Below are 27,913 nucleotides of genomic sequence, written 5' to 3'. Positions count from 1 at the left end.
AACCCCTTTCCACATCTTATTCTGAGAACTGTAATCATATCAATCAAGACTACCATTGCTCATGGAAAGGGCATGTCAATCAATTCCTCCTGCTTCCCTTCTGCCACTTACTTACAGAGGATGTCCCAAAAATTGTAGTGCAGCTTAAAGCTATTAAATTTTACATATGCACTAAGACTTTTGGGACATGCGGTGTATGTTGTCTCTCCCTATGGAAGCCCCCAGAAGGCAAGGGAGGTCTCGATTTCCTATGTGTATTCTCAGCACCTGGCATAATGTTTGAAGCATAGTGAATGCTCAATAAATGACTTCTCGTTCATTCTTCCTGCCTTGATAAAAGACATTTCCAGACAGAAGAATTGGCAATACATAAATCACTTTTTAAAAACTTTTTAATTAATAAAGAGGGAGGCAAGAAAGAAAAAAGTATTCATTTAAATAACCATTGCAGAAAAGGAGATCTGGGCCAGCTGATGAGACCCACGTCTCCCTGTACAGGATTCCATGATGATATAAAAGAAATAAATTACTTCGTTCAATACTGTTTGGCATGACTGCATCTTCCCCCCACCCCCCATCTTCTAAATCTCAAAACAGCCTCTTCCCCAAGCTTTAAGAGGGGACTAGCGGGCCCCCTGTGTCACTCTGGGATGGGTGGGGGAGGCCTTGTTCCCAAAGGCAGAGCAGCAAAATCTGCCCTGTGCTAACCATCTGATTTCCTATTTGCCTTCCCTTGGGACTGACCAGGAGAGAGGCCCACACTGCCCAGGCCCATCAGCTCAGGGTTTTCTCAGCCCTCCTGGAAGGGCCTTGTTGTCCTAAAAGAGGCCATGAGTATGAGAGAGTGTGTGTGTGTGTGTGTCTTCCCAGGAGGAATTGTGGAGACTGTGTCAGCGCTGGCGCAGGAGGGAGGGCAGCTTCACAGAAGCCTTTGCTCCCTCCCTTCCCAAGATCCCCTGACTCTGAAGGGCTAGCATCCAACCAAGGTCTTCCCTTGGGGAGATAGCTGAGTTTAAGGCAGCCAAGCAGATAGTCAGAATGGAACCCTTGGCTGCCCCTTCCAGAGCTGAAACAGGCAGGGGGTGGGTAGACACCCAAAGTGAAGGGATGATGGGGAGGAGGCATGCAGTGGGGGCAGGCCCACCTCCTCCCCAGCAAGGCTCCTGGCTAAGTTGCATGGCTAGCTTAAAACAAAAGAAAAAAACAAAACAAAGCACCCCCTCCCCCTTTGGTGCCCAAGCCAAGGCTGGCAGCTTCAGGTTAGCTACTTGGTGAAATGGAAGCAGATCCCACACACACCCCTAGCCAACAGGCTTCCTACACCTGCCTGGTATGGTGGGGAGAAGAGGGAAGAAATGCATGCACCAAGCTGGTGAGTTATTAGAGCCCCTTAGCTAGAACTTTCTGGAAGGGTCGCAACCCAGAGCTGGTCTGAGTTGTGCAGAAACAGCAGGGTTTGGATCCCAGGGGGATTTCTTTGCTTCTGTCCTCCCCTTGGAGCAGGGTGCACAGAAGAGTGAGGGCCAAGGGCCACGAAGGGGAACAGGAGGAGTTGGAGTGATTGTGGATTGGAGGCCTGTTGGATTTGAGGTGTCTGGGCTTCCCTCCAATGCCCAGGGCCATAATCCTTGCACCCCAGCTCCAGGATCTCTCCATCCCCAGCCCCCAGGGAGGGCCCAGCTTCCCAAGTAAGAAGTTGGTAGCTCCAGCTAATTCCCTCCCATAGGGAGGCAGTTAAGTGCTGATCCAAGGGGTGAGGAAGTTGAGATGGGAGAGTCAGAATGAGGGCACCCACAGCCCCCCAGGGCTCAGGGTTCCCACTATGATTGCATTTTGCTTCAGTGGGGTCTACTCTACCCTCCAGCCCTGAGGAAATAAAGGAAATGTCCTGGATCAATTGTTGTTATGTGCCTAGAGAGCTGTGGAAGGGCCCCTGCTTGACCTCTTAGTCAAAGCTACCCACAAGCACAAGAGGCCAGTGTGCCATCTTTCCCTAAACAATCTGATTACATCTTAGAGACAGCCTTGGTGTGATTCCTCTCCCTTCCTCTCCAAAGAGGCCAGGGAAGGGCTGGCCAGAAGACGATGACAACGAATGGGAGAAATGCCCTTTCCCAAGCACTCATGGTTGGATAGACTAGGAAGGGCCCCCAGGCTTCTTCCTCCCTGGATAGTAAGGGTCTCTAGAAATGGGGACGCTGCCTTCTGCTTCTGGGGGAGAATTCACTGAATTCTCTTCCTCTCCAGTCTCTGGTGTGTCTTAAATATTGCCAATTGTGGCTTCTACCATGGGGATTGTTTAAACCAACTGGTTCGCCTTAAATTTAAAACAATAATAATAGTAATTCCACACACAAAAAAATACCCCTATCCAAAAAGTGTAGGAGGGGAAAGTAGCCACTGGCTTGACTCTGAAGGTCACTTGCCTCTGCCCGAGCCCCTGGGTCACAGCAATCATTGGTCCCAGGCACTGGACTCACCCATGAGTCCTTCATGATTGGTTTGGAAAACAAAAGCCTCCACTCCGTCACCCTGTGATTGGGGCCAGAAGCCGGCCTTTCTGCAGACTTCTCATAATCGGGGGGAGGGAAGACAGATGCTCCTGATTGGTTTCAGAGACTCCAAGGGGAATCTCTCATGATTGACTTGGGAAACTTCAACACTCCTGGGACAAAGCAGGTGCCTTGTGAGAGGCCTCCAGGCTCCAGCTAGAGGGAGAGCAATGGGTCTCTTGCGCCTCTGGCCACAGCAGCAGAAAGGGACAGTTTGGGTGGCCAGGGCTCAGTTGCCCCGATAGACCTCAATCTTGCTGGCCTTGGCCAGCATGTCAATGATGTGGGCTTCAAAGTCCGCATCGTGTACGCCCGTCTTCCGGAACTCCCCAGCGTAACGGTTATTCTCCCAGTAATGGTGCCAATTGCCTCGACTGTCTGCCCCGAACCCGTAGACATTTACCTGAGATCAGAAGTAAAGAAAGCACAAGTCAGCTGAGGGATGGGAGCAGAGCTGGAAGGGGTCTGTTGGCCCTTCCTCCCTCTGAAGGCCTTTGGAGGGTCTCACATCACTCACCTAGTGAACAGCCAGAGGTTTCAGTTAAGGAAACACTCATTAAGAGGGAGCTAGGTCATAGGGCGGACAGAGCACCAGCCCTGGAGTCAGGAGGACCCAAGTTCAAATATAGCCTCAGACGCATGACCCTTACTGGCTATGTGACCCTGGGCAAGTCTGCCTTGCCAAAAGAGGGGAAAAAAAAAAAAGAAACACTCATTGGGAGGAGGTTTGGGCTCAATGTACCAGTAGAGACATTGGACACCTTGTATTGGGAGTCAATTTTAATTACATGAAATAGTGCCCAAAGCTCCAGGCCTTGAGTTTAAATCCAGCTTCAGATGCTTGCTCTTCGGTGACCCTAAGCTTGCCTCAGTTTCTTCATCTGTAACATGGGGATAATAGTAGCACGTACCTCAGGGATGCCGTGAGGACCCAATGAGATAAGGACCCTGCTGTGCTCAGCCCAGCGCCCGAGACACACAGGGCACACAATACACACTACATAAATGTCGGCTGTCATTACTATGAATCTATTTCTTTAGTTAGTATCTCTTGGGGGTTTTCAGCCTCAGAACCAGGGAGAAATCAATGCTAGTCGGTTTCTGCCTAATCCTCTCCGGTCCCAGCGGAGACACAGAATGCTTGGTCTTCACTCCTTCCTCCCTCCTAGCACTAGGGGAGGGAGGGTGCCCGAGGCCCCTTGGCCCACCTACCTCATCACACACGTGTAATGCAAAGAAGAGCACCAACATGCCCGTGGAGGGGTAGCGCCCGTGATGCTCAGTCCACCTGTCGTGAATGTACTTGAAGAAGGCGGGGTTGTAGATCTGGACCTAGGAGGCAAGAAGCCAGGTGGTCAGGGGAACACTGGGGGAGGAGGGGAGGCCCCAAAGCCACAGGGATGTCTTCGGGCAGCTCCGGCCCCTTCCAGACTGCTTCTAGGAGTCCCTGGTAGTTCCCGAGGTCTGTGGCTGAGCTTGGCCTCATGAGGGAGGTGCTCGATAAGGGAGTAGAGAAGGTTATCAATGCACAGGGGTCGAGGAGCCCCTGGAGGCCCTCAAGTAGGTGTCCCATGGTCTGGTTTCCTGGAACAGGCCGGGCACTTCCAGCATTGGAGACGTACCAACAGCTTTTGCAAACGGGCCTTTCCCGGGATCTGATATCAAACTACTACTTCTATCCAGTAGAAGAAAAGCCAGGCAGCACCACAGTGCCCAGAGTGCTGGCCTGGAGTCAGGAAAACCACAGTTCCAATCCAGCCTCAGACACTTACTAGCTGTGTGACCCTGAGCGAGTCACATTTCCTTAGCTGTAAAATGAGGATGATTATAGTCGCACCTCCCTCGAGGGGCTGCTCGGCACAGTGCCTGGCACGTATGGCAATAGTTAGCCCTTCCCCTTCCCCGCGCTCTAAGGCAGAGTCAGCCTACCTTTTCCTTGTCCACTCGGAGGAAGGACTTCACAGGAGCATAGGTGCTGTAAACAGAGAGAAGGCCATACTTAATATGGTCCAGGAAGAGCTGGGGAGGAGTCCTCACATCTCACACCTCTTCTGCCTCGGCTATCTCCCCATTCCACGTGCCCTGCATACACCACCAGGTTAATCTTCCTCACTGGGAGGTTTTGTTGACTTGAGAGAGCCCTTCCTCTGCCACTTACCTGCTGCACTGGGGACCTCCCCTCTTATTTTCTACCCAGCAGGTTACAACATGAAAAGGGTCCTTGGCCAACCCTAACCAAGTCAACCTACACTCCAGACCCTGCTCACCACTGAGCCCTCCCTGATCTTTCAGCTGAGTGTGTTAAAGATTCCAAGACCCAGACCACAGGGTGAGAGTCCCCTCCCATCCCCACCCCAGAAGCTTTCTTAAAAATCTCACCCTCCCCATCCCCAAGGAGAAGGCCTCACAATCGGATCTGTCCTGTGGACAGGGCACTGGCGATCCATAGCAAATCCAGGGCCTTGAAGGGGACCAGCACAAAGCTAACATTGGCAGGCAGGTTCTTGGCACTCTCTGGGTACATGAAGTGATGGGTGGTCCGGCTGCCAACATCTTGCTCAAAGCCCACTGTTGGGGCTTGGTTCATCCTGAGAGGGAGAGAAGTTGAACAGAAAGCTTAGGGGATTGGCCTGAATTCCAGAATCCTCACACCTGGGCCCTTTCTCCTCCCTTTCTGAAGGGAAGGCACAGAGAGTCTAACGTAGGAAAGCTTTAATACGGCCCACTCTTGAATCCTTAGTCTAGAAGGAACTGCTCTAACTAGCGACCCAAGTCCAGCCTGTTCACAGTCCAGGACCAATTTAACCGTATTCCTAAGAGACAGGAATTCTGTGCCTGGTCGGCTTTCACCCCCGGTCCCGGCTCAGATCTCTCCTTCTAGACATCTGAACTCATCATCTCTCTTTGGATTCCCAGCTTCTTCTTTTCAGTCCGGGTCTAATTTCTTAGGTCTCCTTTGATGCCTAGCTCCTAATGAACTTAAAAAAAACCCTTCTCCTTTACTGACATCTGATACCTAGCTAGATGTTTGGGTTTTCTTTTCACTATCTTTCTTTGAGACCCAGAGACATTTTGGCTCTCCTTGGAAAAGACAGAAAGGCATCTCTTGCCTACCCATTACCAATTAGCTGCTAAATGAATATATATATATATAGACATGAGCATGATGACTCATAGTTAAGCTGACTATGGGGAAGTTTGCCACCAGGCCATGGTTGAGCAGGGGCATGGTGAGATGCCCAGGTGCAGCCTTAGCTGGAGTGGACAAGGGATTCATCTTCATCTTTGCCTTTCTTTCTGATTAAGAAGCAGACTAGTAGGAAAAGGCTGCCTTGGGTCAGGGCCCAGAAAACCTGCTGCTTCTAAAGCCAAAACCTTCCCCGGGCAGGGAGAAGAGACAGAAGTTGGAATTCTGAGCAGGTTGGCAGATGGATCTGGAGAGACCCACCCTGTAACGGTGGGTAACCCTCCAAGGCAGGAAGCTCTCTGTGCTTTCTTTGGGGTATCTTGTGGATCTTGAGTTCAGGAGAACAGAAGAACAGATAGATAGTGATACCTCCTTTTTCTTCAGGGAGATACACAAGTAAGAAGGGATATAAATACTTTCTTCCGTGGAGCACGTTTGTTGAGTCATTTCTCAGCCCTGTCTGACTCTTTATGAAACCACATGGAGTTCTCCTAGCAACCATGCTAGAGTGGTTTGCCATTCCCTTCTCCAAGAAGGGAGACCAAGCACATAGTAGGCACTTAATAAGTGATGGGGCCAGCTAAGTGGTGCAATAGCCCTGGAGTCAGGAGGGCCTGAGTTCAAATCTAGCCTCAGATACCTATTAACTGTGTTACCCTGGGCAAGTCATTTAACCGTATTTGCCTCAGTTTGTCATCTGTAAAATAAGATGGAGAAAGAAATGGCAAACCATTCCAGAATCCCTACCACAAAAACTCCAAATGGGGGGGGGGGCGGAGCACTAGGTGGCACAGTGAATAGAGCACCGGCCCTGGAGTTAGGAGGACCTGAGTTCAAATGTGGCCTTAGACACTTAACACTTACTAGCCTTGTGACCTTGGGCAAGTCACTTAACCCCAATTGCTCAGCATTCCCCCCACAGAAGAGAAGAGAAGAGAAGAGAAAAAAAGAGAAGAGAAAAGCCCAGATGGGGTCACCAAGAGTTGGACACGACTCACCGGTAACAATAATAAATAAAGGCTTACTGACTGACCGGAAACAGGATCACCGCCACTACTGCTGTCCATTCACTTTAAAGGGACCAGGTACAAATCACCTGCACCATCATATCCCCAGCCCCTCACTAGGTTTTACATCTGACAATTCCTCTGGGGACCCAGGGCACATTCCCAGACAGTGACAAGGGACATTCTGGCACAAGGACTTCGCTCAGTGGAGGAAGGGGCGGGGAGCTTTGGATCCTCTGGGACATGTACCAGGGGCCCATCATTAGCCCACACTTTCAGAGCTACTGCCTTCGTGTGTAGGGTAATACGATCATAGGTCTAGATGGACACAGAGGAGCTGGAAAGTATTTCAGAAGCTGGCCAGTTCAGGCCCTTCTATAGATGAAGAAACTGAAGCCCTGGGAATAGGACTCAAAGGTGGGATGTGAACCCAGGTTCTCTTACCTTTCCACTGGGCCACACTGCTTCCTCTATAATAAATTCAGCCCACATGAGAGTGTAGGCCAGGATTCTCCAAGTATGTACCTCCTAGCAGCTAGGTAGTGCAGTGGTTACAACAGTGGCCTGAAGTCAGGAGGACCTGAGTCCAAATTCTGCTGTGTGGCCCTGGGCAAGTCACTTAACCTCCCTCTGCCTCGGTTTCCTTGTCTGTAAAATTGGGACAATAATAGCACCTACTTCATAGGGTGGTCACAAAGATCAAATAACTTGTGGCACTTTGCAAAAAGTGCTACATAGTTACTGCTATTGTTATTACGTTGCCCAAGTTTCTCTAGAGTGTGCCACAAATGATATGGGATTTCTGCTTCCAGTAAAATATGCATGCCCAACACTCCTGGCTCTCCTGGAAATGTTCCTCTGGAGGACAGCATGAGGTTAATGACTCTGCACAGTGCTGCCTTACTTCAATCCAATTCACTTGCAAGTCAAGACATCAACCTCCTGATGTCATTAGTCTTCTTGAAGAATGAAGGATGAACTACAAGAAGTGTTTACAACTCAAGTGTTCAGTGTGCAACAATTCTTTTTTTTTGTAGGGGGAAGGTAGGGCAATTGGGGTTAAGTGACTTGCCCAAGGTCACACGGCTAGTTTTTGTGTCTGAGGCCAGGCAACAATTCTTCATAGCAAAGAATAATACTGATATAGGTTGTTGGAATCATCCTAAGTCTGGGTCACTGGTCTTGAGTATTCTTTTGCATGGGCCGCTAGGTGGCGCTTGGAACCAGAAAGACTCTTCAAAAGAGTTCAAATCTGGTCTCAGACACCTACTAGTTGTGTGACCCTGGGCAAGTCACTTTACTCTGTCTGCCTTAGTTTCCTCATCTGTGAATGAGCTGGAGAAGAAAATGGTAAACCACTCCAGCATCTCTGCCAAGAAAACACCAAATGGGTTCATGGAGAGTCAGATACTACTGAAAAATAACTTGACAAAAAACAAACCTTCACTCCCCTTCTGCAGAGGAGCCACAAAAGGAAAGGGCAGGGCCACAATCATCAGAAAACTCTGAGCTCCAAGATGGAGAAGGATTTGAGGAAACTTGGGGCTTTCTAAATACCCTGATTCACTCAAATAAACACTTCCTGGCAGAGAAAATGGAGGCCCCTCTGTGTTCCCCTGAGTGAGGGGTAGGAAAGCCTCCGATAGATAGGCACATTGCTGTCTTGGCGTTGCTATGGAAACAGAGCCCTGCAAAGGCCTCTAAAACAAGGCTCTTCCTCTTTCTTCCAGAGGAGCCCAGGCTTCCTGGGACGCTGATTCCAGGAGATGCTTGGGAGGAACAGGGAACTTGCAACCTATTTCTCCTTCTGGCTCTTCCTCTGAAGCCTCCCACTTTCTTCCAAGGCCTCGGTCTAACCCCAAAAGGAAAATAACAATTCAGGAGCAGATGGAAGGCATTGGGATTTTAAAAAAAATTAAGACTCGGAAGTAATTTTTTAAAATATTCAAGTCTCTGCACATGTATCTATATCAAATTGCTTGCCTTCTCAATAAGGGTGGAGGAAGAGAGAAGAGAGAAAATTTGGAATTCAAAATTTTAAAAACAAATGTTAAAAATTGTTTTTACATGTAATTGGAAAAAAATAAAATATTTTAAAAAGTAAAATAAAATGTTCAAGTCTCAGGAAGATAAAAGGACAAAAGTGTGTAATAAAAGGCCTTAGCAGATGCTTTCAGTAGGACTCAGCAGGCAAGATTCCATCGAGCAGCTGGCATTTTTCAGCTAACCCTGCAGAGGCTTAGGGATTGGGCCCGGGCCACTCTCAAGTTGCAAAAGGAACTGCTCATACCCTTACTGGGCAAATAGCCCGAAAAGCTAAAGGAGAAAAGGAAAGGCCCCATAAGCACACAAATGCTCAGGGCAGTACGTTTCACTATAGCAAAGAAATGCAATGGAATGTTATTGTGCCGTCGGAAATGGCAGAAGTGATGCTCTCAGAGAAGCCTGGGAAGATTTATATGGACTGATGCAGACTGAAGTGAGCAGAACCAAGAGAACAATTGATACAATGATAAGGTAAAGGAAAACAACTTTGAAAGAGTTAAGAGTTCTGATGAACCAGAACTCCAGAGGAGTGAGGATGAGGCCTGCTTCCTTACAGAGCTGGCACACTAGAGGTACAGAAGAAGACATACATTTTTATACAAAGTCAATATGGGGAGCTGCTTTGTGTAACTTTGCTCGCTTGTTAGAAGGAATTGTTGCCGTTTTTAAATTTTATGGAGGGAATTGGAGAGAGGAAGGGGAAGGAGAGAGAAGAAAAAAAGAAAGGGAAAGAAGGAAAATGAAGAAAAGGAGAAAGAAGAAAAGGAAGAAAAGAAGGAAAGAAGGAAAGAAAGGGAAGGAAGGAGGAGAGAAGGAGAGAGGGAGAAGAGCAAGGAAGAGAGAAGGGAAAGGAAAGAAAAAAGGAAGAAAGAGGAAGGGAAGGAGGCAGGCAGGCAAGACGGAGAAAAGGAAGAGAAAGCAGAATAATACCAAATGCTGAAGGACACTTGTACCCAAGTCTGGTTTTACACTCTTGGGCAGTTTCTGGGGGGATGCAGGGCTCTCTAGAGTCCAGCCGGCCCCTTCCCTTCCCTAATGGCCACAGGACAGGCACCCAGTTGTCTCCCACACACATGCACCTGGAACACGAGAACATCGGCTTCAGCTGTCCTTTCACCCCCTCCACCCCCTTCACCAGCCTCGCTCAGGCCCACATGTTCTTTCCCTTGGTCCCACCGTCCTCGAGGGTAAAGCTCACCTCATGATAAAGTTGTGTTCATCTACGTCCCTCCCATAGCCAGAACCACGAAGATTGCCTGAGTTTCCAACCACTGCACAGCGCCGGCACTTGTGGGGGTCCCGGAAGCGGTAGGGGTTCTCCCCTGGCACAATCTGGAACAGCTTCTCCAGCACCTCATTGGTGTTGTGCGATTTGAACTGGGGCTGCAGCATCTGTGGTGAGGGAAGACAAAGGGGGAAGCCTGGGGAGGAAGGCCAAACCTTGGGCCAGGGGGCTGAGGTTTCTGTCTGCCCTTCTCTCTTCTCCCTGAGCCTCCAGCCATGCCTGATGCCCAGAGCCTCCTGATTTGGCATTCTACCTAGGCCTCCTCTCTCACAGGCCATGCCAAATACCTTCCCCTCCCCTCATCAGTATTTGCCTTCCCTTGTATCCCATTGTCTCTTGGGGCCCTGCTCTCTCCTGATAAACTACTCCTTGCTGCTATGTTAGTGGGTTAATGTGCTGCTCATTACCAGGTAATACGCTGGCATTTGAACAGGTGCCCAAAGCCAATTCCAGACACCAATCTCAATGTCACTCAGATCACATGAGCAGGCAGCCACCTACTCCATCTACTTCTTCTGCCAAACTGGGAAGCCTGCAATGCCCCAGTGCTACACAGGAGAGAGAGGTTGGCACAGCCTTTGGACCTTCCTTCCCCAAAGCCTACAGAAGGTGCTGGTCCCCAGGTACAGAGTGAGCTCTGAACAAGGGAGTAGGCAAAGCATGAAAAGGGACCAGAACAGGGAGGAAGAGGACGGGCAGATCAAGAGATCCCTGCATTAGCACCTCAGAGCCCAAGGGAGTCACAAAGCAAGGGCTGGCACTGGGCAGAATCTAGGTTCCAAGGCTTGGGGCACGATTGTCACAGATACGTGGTAACAAGACCAATGACTAGCACCATGGGAAGAGAGACCACATGACCAATTACTTGAGCCTAGCACTGAACCTAAACAGTCACTAAAGTTGGTTCTTTAATTTGCACATTAAACTGAGCTTGTGATTTCTTTCGTTGTTGTTGCCTGATTTGGGGGGGAGAGGGAGTGGGGAGGCAATGGGAGTTAAGTGACTTGCCCAGGATCACCCAGCTAGTCAGCATCTGAGGCTGGCTGTGAATTCAGGGCTTCTTGACTCCAGCGCTGGTGTTCTATCCAGTATGCATGCTAGCTGTCCCACTGAACTGACAAACCCAAACATCACCAGAGGGTAGGAACCAAACTCATCCTTCCTGCCCAGCAGTGACACCCTCAGGAGGTGGGTGCTGGGCCACTGGGAATAGCCTAGGAGGAAAGGGGCAGGGGAATCTGGCTGCATTCCTCGCTGAACACTAGGGAGGAGGCAGGGGCGGGGCTGTCAGGGACACGGAATGATTCAAGAGCTCGAGGAATGGACTTAGGAACAAGAAAATGAACTCAGTCTGGAGAGGGAGCTTGGCTCTCAGTCAAGAATTCCTGAGCTGGGGGAAAGAGGAGGAGGGATCAGGCCCCATTAAGAAGCACTGGAAAAGGGGCATGTTTGGTGGTTAATCGCCTGTTCAGAATATATTAATGTGTCCACCAACGCTGGGGGACCTGTTTTCTCTGGGCCCTCCTTTGCCACAGGCTGGCAGTAGGATTGTGTGCCTCAATTTCGCCTATATGGCAAGCATCCTGGTCATGGACACCAGGTAATGTCATCAAAGGGCTTGGAGCTGTCATGATCAAAGATGCTGTCACGTGCCCACTGATCCCTGCTTCTTGGCCTGTCAGCGGCTTTCCAGCTCACTATCTGGAGGTGCCCTTTCCACCTCCAGTCACACTGACAGGGCTCGTAATTCTGCCCCCTTGCAAGAGAAGAGTAAGGAGACAGATTCTTCTCTGCTTTGAGTTTGTACTCAAAGTCTGCCTCTGCTACTGACTTTGACCCTGGGCAAGCCAAGGTCTCTCAGCCTGTTTCTTCATTTGAAAATGAGGATAATCTAGCACTTATATAGGACTTTATGGTTTGCAAAGTGTTTTACAAATGTTCATTTGTTTGATGCCTATGATGTTAGCCCCATTTTACAGGTGAGAGTGGCTAGATGGCGGAAGACTTCATCTTCCTGAGCTCAAATCAAGCCTCAGACACTTACTAGCTGGGTAACCCTGGGCAACCCTGTTTGCCTCAGTTTCTGCATCTGTAAAATGAGCTGGAGAAGGAAATGGCAAATCATTCCAGCATCTCTGCCAAGAAAACCTCAAATGGGGTCAAGAAGAGTCAGACATGAATGAAAACTAAACAACAAGTATGGAAACTGAGGCTGGGACTTGGCTAGGGAGGCACAGCTAATAGTGTCTGTAATGGGAATGCAAATTTGGAAGATCTTCCCTGCCCCTAGGCTAAAGTGCACCAGAAGCCTGGGGAGGGAGGCTTGTTTTTCAGTAGATACTTTTTGATTGGCCAGTGAGTCAATAAGGTTGTTACATTCTCTGAGCCAGGAGAAGGCTATATAAGCCCTGATGTGTAGCTTTGTTTTGGGACTCACTTTGAGAAGTGTTCTGTGATTTGATCTGAATTCTGGGAAGCCGTTGTTGAGAGTCCCCCGGCTTTGAAAAACCCAGATGTGGAAACCCAGATGTTGACTGGGTATGGATGTAATGGTTGGACAGTTTGGAAATCTGTCTACTTGATCTGTTTCTGTCTTGATAATTCTGCCTGTATGCTTTGAAGTTCGGGGTGCCGACCTCTTTCCCCTGAACAAGGTAAACGATATATGTCTGACTGATTAAAGTAAGCTTGTTAACCCATTTTGAGTTGCTTTCCTTTAACGAAGCAGATCCAAGAACCTGTGGTGGCGGCAAACCCTGAGGATGTTTGGGGTGCTTGCTGCTACAGTGTCTGAGGGAGGGTCTAAACTTGTCTTCTTGACTGAATCCAGGGCTTTACCCACTGTACCACCTGGGATAATGATGGTTGGAATTAGCTATTTCACAGGCTATTGTGAGGAAGGTGTTCTGCGAACCTTAAAACAGCATATGAAGATGAGCTATTGTTTTTCTTCCCATTTGGGGAAACTGAGGCACACAGATGCTCAAGTTTTCCAGGAGAAGGTGTTGGGACTCTGAAGACATCCAATATCCTATGATAAGCCCCACTCCTACCAATCAGTCAGTCAATTAACCAGCATATATTATGTGCCCAAAAAAACCCCCAAATCAGTCCCCATTCTCAAAGAGCTCAGTCTAATGGGGAAGCAACACACAAATGGCTATGTACAAATAAGGATATAGACAGGATAAATTGGGAGTAATGTCAGAGAGAAGGCACTAAGATTAAGAATGTCTGCAAAAGGCTTCTTGCAGAAGCTGTTAGCAGGAGCTTGGAAGCGTGGGGAAGGCAGGAGGCAAAGAGGAGGAGACACAGCATTCTAGGCATGAGGAACAGCCAGGGGAAAGGCCAGGGTCATGAGATGGAGGAACAGAAAGGAGACCAGCATCCTATGGCAGAAGACCCAGAAGGCAGGGGAGAGGCCGGGGTAAAAGGAGTTTGGGAAGTCAGAGAGAGTTCTAGAATTGATTCTGGGGGCCTTTGGGGGAGGAGTGACATGGTCAGATCTGCGCTTTAGGTAAATCACTTTAGGGTCTGGATGGAAGGTGACCCGGAGCAGGGACTCCCACCCATGAGTGGTTTGGGCCTGAGGTGACCAGGGCCTGCACAGTGTCAGAGGAGAAAGGTAGAATGGACAGGAATTTGCAATAGCTTTGCACGTGGTGTGAGATATAGTGGGGGATCCAGGTTGACCCCTAGGCTATGAGAAGACCAGCTCACGGAGCACGGTGGTGTCCTTGCCAGAAACAGGAAGGTGAGGAAGTCGGGGGAGTGAGTGTTTTTGGAGGGGGAAGGGGTGAAAGATAATGAGTTTAATTTTGGATGTACAGAAATGGTGTCAAATCTAAATAGAAGCAAGGACCATACATATGTACAGACATAAGGATCCATGTGGGTCACACAGTGACTTAGAAAATCACATTTTAGCATTATCTATGATCTGTTGTATTGGGGCAGGGGCAGCTAGGTGGTACAGTAGCCAGAGCCTCATCTTCCTCAGTTCAAATAGGGCCTCAGACCCTTCCTAGCTGTGTGACCCTGGGTAAGTCACTTTACCACGATTGCCTCAGTTTCCTCATCTGTTAAATAAGCTGGAGGAGGAAACAGCAAACCACTCCAGTGCCTCTGCAAAGAAAACCCCAAGTGGGCTAACAAAGAGTCGGATATGACTGAACAACAACTGAAGAAACCTCTTAAGCTTCCATGCAAAGGAAGCCGGGATTCTCTGAGGCAGAGGTGGGGGTAAATAGCCCAGGGAAAGAAAGGGAAGAAGGTGAGAAGGTCCAGGTGGGTCTGGTGTCTTCCCTGCCCCAGGTGGTCCTTACCTTCTACCCCATCCCAGAGTCTGGGAGGTTTGGAAGAGCTTTCAGTTAAGCCTCTTTTCACGACTGGTCTCCAAAGCTCTTATCCAGCAGTCTGGGGCTTGGGCATTGAGCCCCTAAGTGGTTCTTCCCTGGGCTGGCCTAGAACAGCCTTTCCAGCATCCCACTGGAGATCTGGGCCTGGAGGGTTCATCTCCACCAGGAAGCCACCATTTAGCTTGGCCACCTGGAGTCCTAACCCAGGCTGGCTTCCATCTGCTCCATGTCCCTCCCCTTCACCTCATCCTACACAGGCCACTGACCTGATGATGAAACTGGGCCAGTCACCATCTCCACCCTCAGCCCTTCCCGATTCCAAGTTTTGGTCCACATGCCAAAGCTCTGGGGGCAGATCTAGTAGGAACTTGAGAAGGACCTAATAAGAGAAGATTCAATTCCATTCCATATTCAGTTAAATAATACAACAAATAAGTCACTTGCTCGGTGCAAGGAAGTTTGCTAACGAAAAATGGAATTCTACCCTCAAGAAGCTTCCGATCTACCAGCCTGTATCTAACCTGTGCACACACAGAGCCAGAAAGCCAGTCCCCCTTACCATCCACCACCGCTGGACATCTAGGGGGAGGTCCATGTTCTCTTTGGTCCAGACTGGGGAAATGTTGCCATCATAGTGACTGTCAAACCAGTCAGAGGCCCCCGTGTCCCCCATGCAGCGGCGGCAGGCACAGCTCTTGCTCAGGAGACCCCCCTTGTTGAGCCGCTGCAGGCCCGCATAGCTTGGCACCAGCTTGACCCGGTGCGTGCTGCCAAGGCCTCCAGAGTCCAGGTAGGGCAGGGTGGCCATGCTGTGGTGGGAGTAGGTGAAGAGAAGAGACATGACGAATACCAGCAGGAAGGCCGTGGAGAGGAACCAGAAACGCAGGGAGCACTTCATGGCGTGGCCGAGGGGGGCGGGACCCCCTGCTGGGGCAGGGGTCACCGGGGTCCCTCCCTCACCAGCTGGCCCCAGCGCTGCCCACCTGGTCTGGCTCTGCAGAGAACAAGCATAGAGGCCTGAGCCACGATAAGGAAGGGGGAGGCCAACGGGGGAAACCCGTTCTCTCCCTCAGAGGTGAGAAAAAGACAAATCAGGCAATTGTGGCTTCCTCTGCCGCTGGAGACTCCGGAGGTTATGTCCGGACCTGCCACTAGCTGGGCCACAGGGGCTGTGCGTCTCCAGCCCCCTCACAGAGGGGGAGGTCAGTCCCTCCTCGCCCTCTAGTCCCTTGGGATTGCTGGGTACCAGCTCCAGGAAACCTCCTCTTTGGTGATTTGGAATAGTCCAGTCTAGGGAAGCCGGGGTCCTTGTGGTTCATGGGCAGATTCTGAGGCTGTCCCTCCCTCCCCTGCTGCAGGGGAGCTTGCTCTGTCCCCCAGGGGAAACCAAGGATTCCAAACAGAATAGCAAGCCCAACAAGTGGGATGGGGTGTGTGGAGAAGGGCACAAAGAGGCGTCAGAGAACCAGAGATGTGGCCCCGAGTTCACTTGATCCTGATCCCTCTGGACAAGAGGGGAGGACCAGGGCTTTGATTCTTAGAGGACGAGAAAAAACCAATCTCAGCAGGCAGACGAGGTTTCAAGGACACTCAGTGGAGGGTGACGACATTCCATGTTGCCTCAAAGCTTGCCCTGTCCTTCTCCACCAGAGCCTTACCACCTCTGAGGCTGCAAACACCTTGGCCCGGGCTGCCCAAACGACTACAAAGGGCTCATTCCAGAGGCGGCTGCCCCGTCACTGGCAAATGCGCTGGATGCCCGTCTGGTCTCTCCTCGGTCTTCTTCCCAGCAGTGCTGGCCGGGGGTCAGCTGCCCCTCTGCCCATCCCTGCTCCCCGGGGGCTGTGTCCTCGGCTGGAGATGCTTTCAGCAATCCCCTGGCAGCCGCTGCTGGTCAGATTCAGGTCTGCTGAAACTGCAGAGAAGAAAAACACCGATGTACAGATAACAGTCTTTGCCACCACCCCTTGTGCCACATTCTTGTTGCCCCTGCCCAGACCCCCACTGCCAGTCCATGCTGTTCAGTCACATCTGACTCTTTGTGACCCCATTTGGAGTTTTCTTGTCAAAGATATTGGAGTGATTTGCCATTTCCTTCTCCATTTCATTTTACAGATGAGGAAACTGAGGCAAATAGGGTGAAGTGACTTGCCCAGGGTCACACAGTAAGTGTCTGAGGCCGGATTTGAACTCATGAATTTTGAAATTTGAACTCCACAATGTGGTATAATTTCTAGAGAATGGGTCTGGAGTCAGGAAGACAGAGATTCAAATCCAGTCTCAGACACTTACTAGCTGTGAGACCATGGAGAAGTCACTTAAATGCTCATCTGCAAAATTAATGGCTTGGATTAGATAGTTTCTAAAACCTTTCCAGCTCTAAACCTATGACCCAAAGGAAAAAAAAAAACACTTCGGGGTGGGGGAGCCCCCTAAGCCATATAGGGGTCACACTAGAAATAGGTCCCACTTCCCTTTATAGTAACTATGCCATTATCTTCATCTTAGCCAATGTGTAAAAAAAAAAAGTCCCAGAGAAGTTAAATGCTATGTCCGAGGTCGCACAGAAAGACACTGGCAAAGCTTAGATTAGGCAGACAGACTGATATCAATCAAAGACTATTATTACTATGTGCTAGGCACTGTGCTACATTAGACATTTCCTTGGTCTGTTGCTTAGAATAAAAAGGTTCCTAAAGGACAAGTGATCAGTTGTGACCATTCCCAACTGCTCCAGGGTCTGTGTGTTTTAGGGAGTGGCCCCCTAAGAGGGTTGGGGCTAGTCCAACCCAATCTACCTCTCGGTTTGCTTTTTTTTTTCCAAAATTTTTTTAAATGACATTTTTTTTCAATTACATGTAAAGATAAATTTTATCATTTGGTGGAGTTTTTTTTTTTGTAATTTATTTCTTTTAAACTTAAATACAAAACGAAAAAAGAAAAAAAAATTGCCTTTATGCACAGTAGACCAAAAGAGAGCATTCAATATAAAACAATACATTTCTATTTCAAGAAAACCTATATAATAAATACTACACGTTGTTTTCAAAGCTGCCTAACTTTTCTTTGTTTCCTTGTTGGTTTTCTTTTATTCTCTGCTGCGCACTTTTTCTATGGTAATTTCTTGTAATATTGTATCAAGATTCTTTTTTAATCATAATGTTCAGTTATGCCTACATTATTTCTTCTTGGTCTCTTCTCCAGATCAGTTGTTTTTCTGATGAGATGTTTCGCTTTCTCTATTTTTTCATATTTTTTAAATTTTGTTTTATGATTTCTTGGTGACTTAGAATGTTATTAACTTCCCCTTACCCAATTCTAGTTTCCAAGGAATTATTTTCTTTTAGTTTTTGCTTCTCTATTTCAACTTGTTTGATTTTCTTTTCATAATTTTCTTGGATTGCTCTTTTTTTCCTAATTTTTCCTCAATCTTTCTTATTTGGATTTTAAAGTCCTTTTAAAGTTCTTCCAACAACTCTTTTTGTGCTTGGGACCATTTGACATTTCTCACTGAAAAAGGAGTGGGGTTTTTTCACCTCCATTATCTTCCTGTGAATATGAACCCAGATCTTCTTTATCCCCTTAGTAACTTGGGTTCTCTCTTCCTTTGCTTACTCATTTTGATTTATTTTTTGTTTGATTTTGTTTTTAGCAGCTATTAGTATAATCAAGTTGTAGTCCTGAGGTATAGGGAATGATGCCCCAAGTCTCAAGTCCTTCTAACTTATTTTCTGAGGTCTGTCTTGGGGTCCAACCTTGGGCTCTCCTCTCCACTCCTAAGCCACAGCTAGGGCCCCCAGTCACACTGTCCCACAATGATCTTGCTCCCTGCCAACCTAAAAATGTGGCTGCCAACTACAGCTGTTCTCTCTGTCCCTGAACTGAAACCAGGGACTCTGTTCTCCTTCAAGTGTCCACAGCCAAGCGGATCCCAGCCCTGAGCTACCCTCCCCAGCAGCCCCTTCTCCCTGAAGCCATAGCCCTGGATGCTGGTCAGCACAGCTGCAGTTGACTTCCTTCTACAGTGGAAGGTCCTTCAGTCTCCTACTCAGCCATCACACCCCTCACAGTGTCTTCAAAATCAGTTTTTAAGGTTGTGACTCCCTCTCCACCCAATTGCCCCCAGAGTTTGTTTATTGGTGAATCTCCAGAGTGGCTTGGAAGTGTTTGTACTTCATTCTGGCCAGACTGGTCTTTCCTGGAGTCTTCTCAAATTGCCTTAGGAGGACAACTGCTTTACTCCATGTTTATTTCTGCTGCTCTGTCTTTTTTTGTGGAGGAAATTTGGAGAGCCAAAAGTTTTCTGACCTACTCCACCATCTTCCCAAGAACCCTCTCTTATATTTGCTTTTGACAGAAGTTCTGAGGTTGTAGTCAGTTTCCTGGGTCACACTGGAGGCCAGAGGTGTAGACCATAGCACCACCAAACCAGATTCAAATGGACTTCCTATAATGGAAGTTTAATGGGTCAATGGGTTAATTTTTAAAAAATGAAATCTAGAAACATAGGTGGTTTTCTAAGCCAATCTGTGGCCAGCAGGCATCCTTACAGATAGTTTAGTGACCCCTATTTCTTTCAGTGTTTGTTCCCAACTCACCTGCTGAGCTGCACTAGGGATAGGTGGGGGGGGGGCTCCTGGAAGTTGCCCCTAGTATCTATGCTGAGCACAGGCATCCCAGGGGACAGTGAGTGGGCTGGGAGAAGATTCCAGTTATCCTGTCCCCTAGCTGTCAGTTTCCCTCCCTTGACCTGCCCGCCATGGTAAACACCTTGATTTTCTGGTATCAGATCCACAACCTCAGCCTTTCTTCATAAATTCCACTGACTCCATGCCAAATTCCCAGCCAAATGTGTGTCTTGGCAGGGAGGGGAGGGAGGCCTCCCTCTTCTAGTTTCACAGCTGATCAGAGCACAACCCAGGCATCCATTTCAGTCCAGCTCAGTCAATGAGCCAGGGCATACCCGGAGGCCTATCTCCTATCTCCAAGCACACCACAGCACACACTCCCTGAAGCCCAAAGGTTTTCCTCTTTCCACCTGGTTGGAGGCAGATCAGGAGAAAAGAAGAAAACATTTCCCAAGAAACAAAAGACCAGACTGCCTAGATGTCACCATGCCTAGAACTACTGTCTTCTCAGACCATGTTTCAAGTTTTCCCCCTGGACAAACTCCTTCATTCAAGAGAAGTGACTCTTGGAGGTCATTTACTCCAATTCACTCATTTTACAAACAAGGAAACTAAGGCCCAGAGACTTCTTGGACAGCTAAGGGGCACCATAGTGCGTAGCGTGCTGGCCCTGGAGTCACGAAGACACATCTTTCCTGAGTTCAAACCCAGCCTGAGACACTTACTAGCTGTGTGACCCTGGGCAAGTCACTTAACCCTGTTTGTAAAATAAGCTGGAGAAAGAAGTGGCAAAAGACTCCAGGATCTCTGCCAAGGAAGCCCTAAATGAGATCACAGAGTCAGAAAGTGTTTACCATGGTGGGCAGATCAAGGGAGGGAAACTGAGCCAGAAACGAAGGCCTCATGAGGTTAAGTGCTCAGGCCAAGGTCACAAAGATAGCAAAGAGTAGAGAGAGGATGTGAACCAAGTCCTACCATTGAGTAAAGTGCAAAATGGGAAATGCCTGGGAAAAGTCACAGAGGACCTGAATAACTACCCACCCTGGGTCTCTTTTCTCCGCTCTGTAAATTGCTTTTGAGAATAATCTACGTATACGTATCCTCTCCCAGTTCTCCTCAATCTGCGTGCCTTCCCTCTGAGATTTCCTCCGGTTTACCTTGTAGATGTCTTGTTTCTACATAGGGTTTACATGCCATCTCCCTCATTAGAATGTAAGCCTTTACAGCTAGGTGGTACAGTTAATAGAGCACTGGCCCTGGAGTCAGGAGGACTTGAGTTCAAATCAGACCTCAGACACTTAACATTTACTAGCGGTGTGACCTTGGGCAAGTCACTTAACCCCAACTTCCCTGCCTTCCCCCCTCCAAAAAGAAAAAAAAAAGAATGTAAGCCCTTAGAGGGCAGAGACTGTGTTTTACCTATGTATTCCCACTGGGCACAGAGCCCAGCACACAATTTATTGTTGTTGTTCTGTCATTTCAGTCGTGTCTGACTCTTTATGCCTTGGCAGAGACACTGGAGTGGTTTGCCATTTTCTTTTCCAACTCATTTGACAGATGAGGAAACCAGGGCAGACTTGCCCAGGGTCACACAGCCAGCATCTGAGGCTGGATTTGAATTCAGGGAGATAAGCGTATTATTCTACCTCTAGAGACAGCACTATCTCAACTATGATAGTGTCCTTGGTACTCAGTCAACACTTCTTGACAACACATACTTCTTAATGAAAATATGAAAAGGGAAAAGACAGGCCTTCCCATACGAATTCCTCAAGCAGACCATATCTCCACAGTCACACACAAATGACTGGAAGACGCAGAGAATACAGGATGACCATGTTGAGTGGTCACTGATTTTTGAAAAACTGAATCAGCAAAATGCAACCTTAAGAGCCCCCCTTCAAAAGAGTCTCATGCATATGTTAAGATCATGACAGATGCAACCCCAGAGACAGCTTTGCTCAAGGATCCTCTTAAGCATAAAGCAGGGAGATGTAATTTTGCCAAAGAGAACTCTTTCAGTCACTGAAGGTGCCCTACACAGAAAGCACACAGAACAAGAGATTTCCCAACAGAACCTTTTGGTGTGTAATTATGGATGCCTCTGACCATGGGCTGGTGAAATGTATGGAGCCCTTCTCCATAGGGGAAAAAAAATGCTCCTAAAGGCATAAAATAAAGTACATAGGATTACAAAGGGAATGAATGCTAGTGAAATTCAGATGCCAACATATTTTAAAAGATCAAGTTACTGGCCCCCAGGGTAAGGACCCCTGCTATAAATAGATGGCAAAATCTTCCCAATAACTCCTGCTTGTAGATATTGATCTTGGGTAACTGCATTAATCCCCAGAGTATGAAAAGATCTTCTCAACAAAATTCACAATCCCTAAAGGGAGACTTAACAATCCACACAGGGAAGAAAAAAATCCCAACCTATATATACAAAACTGCTCCTAGCCTTGATTATCTTTTCCAATTTCCTGGGTATGAGGTAAAACATTGGAACTGTTTTGATTTGTACTGTTCTTCTGATTTATAATTTAGAGCAATATTTCATATGGTTATTTTTGTCTTTTGAGCAGACCTGTGCTTTCATGACATAGACAACTTCCAGTGAAGAGCTTTCTCTTCTGATAGAGATCAGGTGCCTTTCTCGACAACTTAAGAGTCTTAGTTGCCTGGGGCATTGAAAGAAAGGTGACATGATTCCCGGAGGTATACAAAGCAGGACCTCAACCCAGATCTTCTCGACTTTGAGACCGGTTCTCAATCCACTCTGCCATATGGCTAATAGTTTAAAATTCTTCTTTTAAGAAGATGGGAATCGTCAATGATGGAGGGGTTAGAGAAAGAAATATACACCTATGCATGGTTGATGGAGTTGTGATTTGGTCCAACTAGACTAGAAAGCTATTTGGAATTATGTGAAAATAAAATGTCTAATATGGAAATATGTTTTACATGATTACACATAGCTATCAGATTGCTTACTATCTCAGGGAGAAGAGAGTGGAGGAGAGAATTTGGAAGGCAATTTTTTAAAAAAAAGAATGTTAAAATTGTTTTACATATAATTGAGGGGAAAATATTTTTTTTAAGAAAGGAATTATGTGTAAATTATTTTTTTTTTGCTTTTTGGAGGGGTGAAGGTAGGACAATTGGGGTTAAGTGACTTGCCCAAGATCACAGGGATTAGTTTTGTGTTAAATGTCTGAGGCCAGATTTGAACTCAGGTCCTCCTGACTCCAAGGCCAGTGCTCTATTCACAGAGCCACCTGGCCGTCCCTAAATAAATAAATTTTTAAAAAGAAGAAAAAGGAATTACATGAAGAAAGTGACTAAAATATTCACACTATTTAGTCCAGAGATCAGATTGCTGGGTACATATCCTAAGAGAGTCAACAATGAAAAAAAAAAGGCTCCACCTCCTCCAAAGAATTTATAGCACTACTTTTTGAAGTAGCAAAGAATTGAGGAGGAAAAGTAGCGCTAAAAGGGGAATAGCTAATCCAGTTAGGGTACATGGATGAAATGGAATATTAAGAAATGATGGGGGCAGCCAGGTAGCACAGCGAGAAGAGCTCCAGTGTCAGGATGACCTGGAGATCGAATCCCAGGCGCAGACACTCAGCACCACACCCAGAAATAACTGGCCGTGTAACCTTGAGCAAGTTACTTAACCCAGATTGCTTAAACAAAAAAAAGAAATGATGAATACAAAAAAGCATGGAAAAACTTGCTCAAACTGATACAAAGAGCAACAGAGAACCAGGGAAACAATATACATTGAAAGACCGACAACCACAATACCAACAAAAAAGCACTCAAAACTGAAAGCTGTGAAATCATAATGCCAAATCTGGCCCAAAGAAGAGATATGAAGGCAGCTGCCTCCCTCCTCTGCAGAGGCAGAGGATGAGGGTTGTGGGACACTGCAGATAACATCAGACTTTTTAGTGTCTTGGTTAGTTTTGCTCTATTTCCTTCCTTTTATTCTTTGTTATAAGAGATAGCTCTCAGGGAGGGAGTAGGCGGAAAGACATATTGATGAATGTAAGTGACATAAAAGTAACTTAAAAAAAAAAATCCATACAAGAAAACCCAAATGGATGAAGAACAGCTCTTGCTAAGACCAGGATGTATAGCAGGATCAGCACCCAGTGATCAGCATTCCTCCTCCCCCCAAATCTGAAACTCCATTTGTACATTTATCTTGGAGAAGCACTGCAGACAGCAATAAACTGGAACCCAGACGGCATAGGAGGAAGGAGGAAGGAGGCAGGAGGCAGGCTGAATTGCATTGGGGGAAAAATTCATGGCACTTTTAACAACCACAAGCTTTCAAATGCCAATATTCTGCTGGGGGTGCTGTAGGATTGTAAATCATGGAACCTGGCAATCTCTGAAGAATCAAAATTGCAAGTGATGATAGACACACAGAGAGGGCATAAATAGACTGCCACATGTTACTAATGGTATCCAATAATGTCATCTGTTCCACTTTTTAATTATAATTTTTTAAAAAAGCCTGAACTTAAACAACTAATAAAACAAGTATTTTCACAGACAGTTCTCTCTGCTTCTTTGGTAAAAGTCATGGCCCAGTTAATGTGTGATGATGACAGGACATGGGCTAGCCATGGAGAGAGACAGACAGTCTGAGGCAGCAGTGGGGAACCTGCAGCCTCAAGGCCACCTGTGACCTTGAGGCTGTAGGTTCCCCAGACCTGAGGGCTCTCCATTGAGAAGCCTAACTAGAAAAAGCCTCCAGTCCATCATGTAACTTCTGTATACAAATTGCAGAGGATGAGAAGGCACCAATGGGAGCTTGGCTGCTGAGGTCCAGGTTGCCAAACTAAGGAATGGCTCGCCAAAAGCCACATAATCCTTTCCCAGTCCTCTGAGGTGGGAAATAAACAAACCCAAGCAGAAAGGCTGGGTAGGTCTGGCTGACAGAACCATCCCCGAAGCCTTGAGACCAAGTTTCTTAGGACAGATGAGGATAGGGTAATTCTTAACCAAAACTGACATCAGCTGTTCCCCTTCCCACTTCCAGCTTAGTTTGCAGAAGTTGCTGGTTTGAGCAATCGGGAGTGGGTGGATTACCAGTGCATGGGAAAAGGCATGTAAACAAGCTTGGGGAACCAGCTGTTTGTAAAGTGAACTTGGCTGTCAGCGTTCCCAAGTCTGCGGTTCATTATGGGATGCCAGAGAAGTAAAGATAGGAAGGCCAAGAAAAGGCAACCAAGCCCTACCTGGGTACTGATGTCTTGAAAGTCGGATGTGTGTCTGGGGGGCATAGCAAGGTAAAGTTGCACCTTCCTAGGTTCTTGGAGATTTAGCTTGAGGATCACAGATTTTTTTTTTCTTGTCATTGGAAAATTATTGATATATTTTGTTTTCATATCACTTCTGTTTTCCAATATTTCCCTCTTCTCCCCAACTTTGAGAGCCATCCCTTAACAAAGAATTTAAAAGGGGGGTGGGGGGAGCAGTTCAACGGAGCTGACCAAGACATTAATCAAATCTGACAAGCATTCATGAAGTCCAACCTCCCTAGTCCCCCACCTTTACAGAGAGATGCATTCTTAAGCTTGGTCATTATATAATTACATATCATTTAGTTTCAGTGAAAAGACAGCTGGACCTTAAGAGAACTAGGTTCAAGTTACGGTTATATTATATTAGAGCACTAATTAGCTATTTAACTTTGGGCATGTCTTCTCTCAGCCTCAACTTGTCCATCTATAAAATGGGAAGAAAAACCAGCCTGTCTACTTTACAAGATTCCTGTAAAGATCAAATGAGATCATGTCTAAAAGAGTTTCACAAACTCAAAAGCACTATGCAAATGTAAGGTATGATTACTGCCATTATTCTAAGAGCATTCCTGTCCCAACCACCTTCCCTATTTCTTATTCTCTTTCCAGGGCCTAGAATCCAGTCTTGGCTGAAGGTACTCAGCCGTCTCCAGGCCACAAGCAGAAAGGTGCATTTGGGTCCTCAGGGACCCAACAAGACCAGAGCAATTCTACTTCTTCCCCCGTGTCTGTCTGTCTTTTCTTTCCTGCACATTCCTGCTGGGCTTAGCCACCAACTCCAGTTTTTGGCAAAGACTCAGCCCCCTTTCCCCTGTCAGAGAATGAGAGCCTGGAAAGAAATTCTCAACAGCACCAGATTAGAGAGAGAAGTAACGTCATCAAAGGACTGTGAGTGGTAATGGTGGACTCAGAGAAGCAAAGTGAATTGAGGACTCTGAGGAGAGGCTGAGAACCTGACTCTCCTCCTAGTTTGCCAGCCTGATGGTACACTGCCGGTCTGGCTAGAATAGACGAGCTCCCTGGTCCTTCCTCAGACAGCAAGGGAAGGTGGTCCTGTGTCAGTGTATCTGCCCAAGGCTGCAATGATACAAGACCAAATGATCTCTTCTTCAAGGCCAGGGTAACAACAGCAGGAGCTCCTGGTCCTAAGCTGCCCACATAAGGGACCAGGGCACTAACCTAAGTAGGCATGGCACGGCACTGTTCTAGATCACTGTAACTGAACATTGTTCTTGGCAGACAGCCAAGGCATCAAAATGAGGCACAGGACTTGGCTAGGAGTCAAGGTGGGGGTAGGGTAAGGGTAAGGTCAGGCCACAGGCTGAGGAAAAGAAAAGCTCAATTCATCCCACGGCCCTTAGCATCCAAACCCACGGAAATTGTGGACCACATACCTCAACAACATCCCCCACCCACTCCCCATCTCTTCAGTGCATTATACCCTGGCCTGAGGGACCCTCCCCCAAACACCTATCACCTACAACCAAAAGGCCACTCCAGCTTGATGCTGATGTCAAGGATCTATGTTCTGTCCCTGCCTCTCCTTCATGCCAGCACCACCTGGGCTATGCCCAGCCCAGCAGATTCCCTGCCATCTGGAGAGAGGCTGGTGTCCCAAAAGCCTGCCCCAGCCAGGGATGCCATCTGGAGTAAGCCCAGTATCTTGCGGGAATCAACTGAAAAGTCCCACTCCCAACTCCACTGAAACACACCCCCATACATCTGGGGGTGTATGGTTACTTCATCCCCAAAAGCGTGGTTAATTTAAGCCATAGACATTGTGAAACCTTGACATTGGCCGGGGGCCCTGCATCCATAATTGTTGCAGCAGAGACCTCTTCTTCTTCATTACTCTCCCGCATATTTTACTGGCCCTTGCTAGCACCATCGAGAAGGGAGGCAAGGAGAAATAAAGTAGCCAAACTGTCCACAGCCTTTGACCCAGAGGTCCCACTGCTAGACGTATACCCAATGGTAGTCACTGACATAAAGAGCCCACAAGCAGAAAAAAAGCACCAAGTAGATGGGAAAGAGTGAAACAAACTGTGGTATATGAATGTCCTGGAATACGATAGTGTGCTAAGAAGCCACAAAGAGGCTGACCATGGAGAAGCCTGGGAAGACTTACATAAACTGATGCAGCGTGAAATAGAGCCAGGAAAAAAACCCGCACACAATGACTGCAACAATGTAAACAGAAAGGCAGAGACGAATCAAAAACGAATGTTACAGAGTTACAAAGATGAGATAAGAAAAGATACTTCCTTTCAGAAGCTGGAAGGAGGCATGCAGACTGTGAGTGTAGGGTTTGTTTTTTTTTTAATGATTTGAGTGGTTTTACTGACATTTTTTTCTTCCTCTTTTTTTCTTTGGGGGAGGGACAGGGTAAAGTACAGAGGGAAATAGAGGGCAGGTAGATAAAGACACAAAATAACAATAAAAATCGTTTTAAGGGGTCAGGGAGTCCCCCAGTAATCCATTCCTTCTGCCCTATATCCATCTCCTCTCAAAAACACTCTCATACACCCAGCATCAAATCTCATCCTTCTTCTATCCTGCTCCCAACTCCTTACAAAAGCTGGCCCTGAGCAATCTCGGTGTGCAGGCATATTTGCTCCCGATGGCCCTCCGCCTTTCTAGGCCCTCAGTGCCCCCCAAAGTACCTCTCCAGTCACAGAAGAAAGCATCTGCTAAAGTCATTGCCCGAAGGCTTTCGGGATTGAATGTTACCCCTTTCAAAGGGATTTGCATTGATCAAAAGGACCCAAGAGAGGATAATTTTTAACCCCGAGGAAGAATATTTTAATAGTTGTATTTCCAGCACAGTGGCACCTGGAGAAGGTGCCTTCCTAGTACACCTATCTCAGATTCTTAGGACCAGTTCTACTCTGTACCTTTTCTCCCATGAAGGTTTGTGCTGGTAGTGCCCTCCCTAGTGCTCTAAAAGGTTTTGCACACTCATTCCACCTGGACCAAGAATGGAAGTCAAGGATGCTTTAACAAAACAAACACCCAAAGTTTGCTCAATAGTTGAACAAACAAAGAATGGAGAATGGGGGGGGGGGGGGGCAGAGGGGATGCCTAAGGGGAGTTAAAAACTAGTGAGAGATTAGGAGAGCTCCATGAAACTTACCTTTCTTTCCAGCTGACCTGGCCTCTCCATATCTGAAGATTTTTCTTAAAGGACCAAGCTATTTGTACCGGGGAGTTTCTGATTCCTGGCAACTCCCCACCCCAGAGAGAGCTCCCTCCTCTTGGGAGAGAAAACTAGGAAACCATCTCTTCCAAGCTGCCTAAGCTCTCCCACCAGCAAATCCAGGCAGGCTGCTTTTGATAGCCTGTGGCAAACTGATAAATGGTTCCAATTAAAACGGCCCCTCCCAGCCTCATTCCTCTTCTGAAGAGGAAGGCCTAAAGAGAGGCTCACAGTAAGGCTCTGAGGACGGGGCAGGCCTTTATAATGTGGAGGAATGGGGGGGCAGGGTACTATTGTCACCTCCTCCCTTCCCCACTGTCTGGCTTTGTG

At 47.5% G+C, this 27,913-nt stretch overlaps 1 protein-coding gene across 3 annotated transcripts in view; it reads right to left on the bottom strand.

Moving 5' to 3' along the window:
• Positions 1-374: 374 nt before the first annotated feature.
• The window catches only part of ST3GAL2 (ST3 beta-galactoside alpha-2,3-sialyltransferase 2), a 56,838-nt gene continuing 29,299 nt past the window's right edge, over positions 375-27,913 (bottom strand). For 2 of the 3 annotated variants that reach the window (XM_069087648.1, XM_069087650.1), the window contains exons 2-7: positions 14,995-16,350; positions 9,991-10,184; positions 4,961-5,140; positions 4,482-4,527; positions 3,765-3,884; positions 375-2,955 (exon numbers count right to left, since the gene is read on the bottom strand). In XM_069087648.1, the coding sequence (XP_068943749.1) occupies positions 2,782-2,955; positions 3,765-3,884; positions 4,482-4,527; positions 4,961-5,140; positions 9,991-10,184; positions 14,995-15,333 (1,053 nt within the window). In that variant the 5' untranslated portion in view covers positions 15,334-16,350 and the 3' untranslated portion in view covers positions 375-2,781. Of the gene's footprint in view, positions 2,956-3,764; positions 3,885-4,481; positions 4,528-4,960; positions 5,141-9,990; positions 10,185-14,994; positions 16,351-27,520; positions 27,781-27,913 lie in introns of those variants that run through there. The other variant, XM_069087649.1, reaches the window with a different exon arrangement.

This window comes from Petaurus breviceps, unplaced genomic scaffold (assembly GCF_028583685.1).
Source record: "Petaurus breviceps papuanus isolate PSGF00001 unplaced genomic scaffold, PetGlider_PUasm1.0 182, whole genome shotgun sequence".
NCBI lineage: Eukaryota > Metazoa > Chordata > Mammalia > Diprotodontia > Petauridae > Petaurus > Petaurus breviceps.
This window is presented reverse-complemented; position numbering and strand designations above follow the sequence as displayed.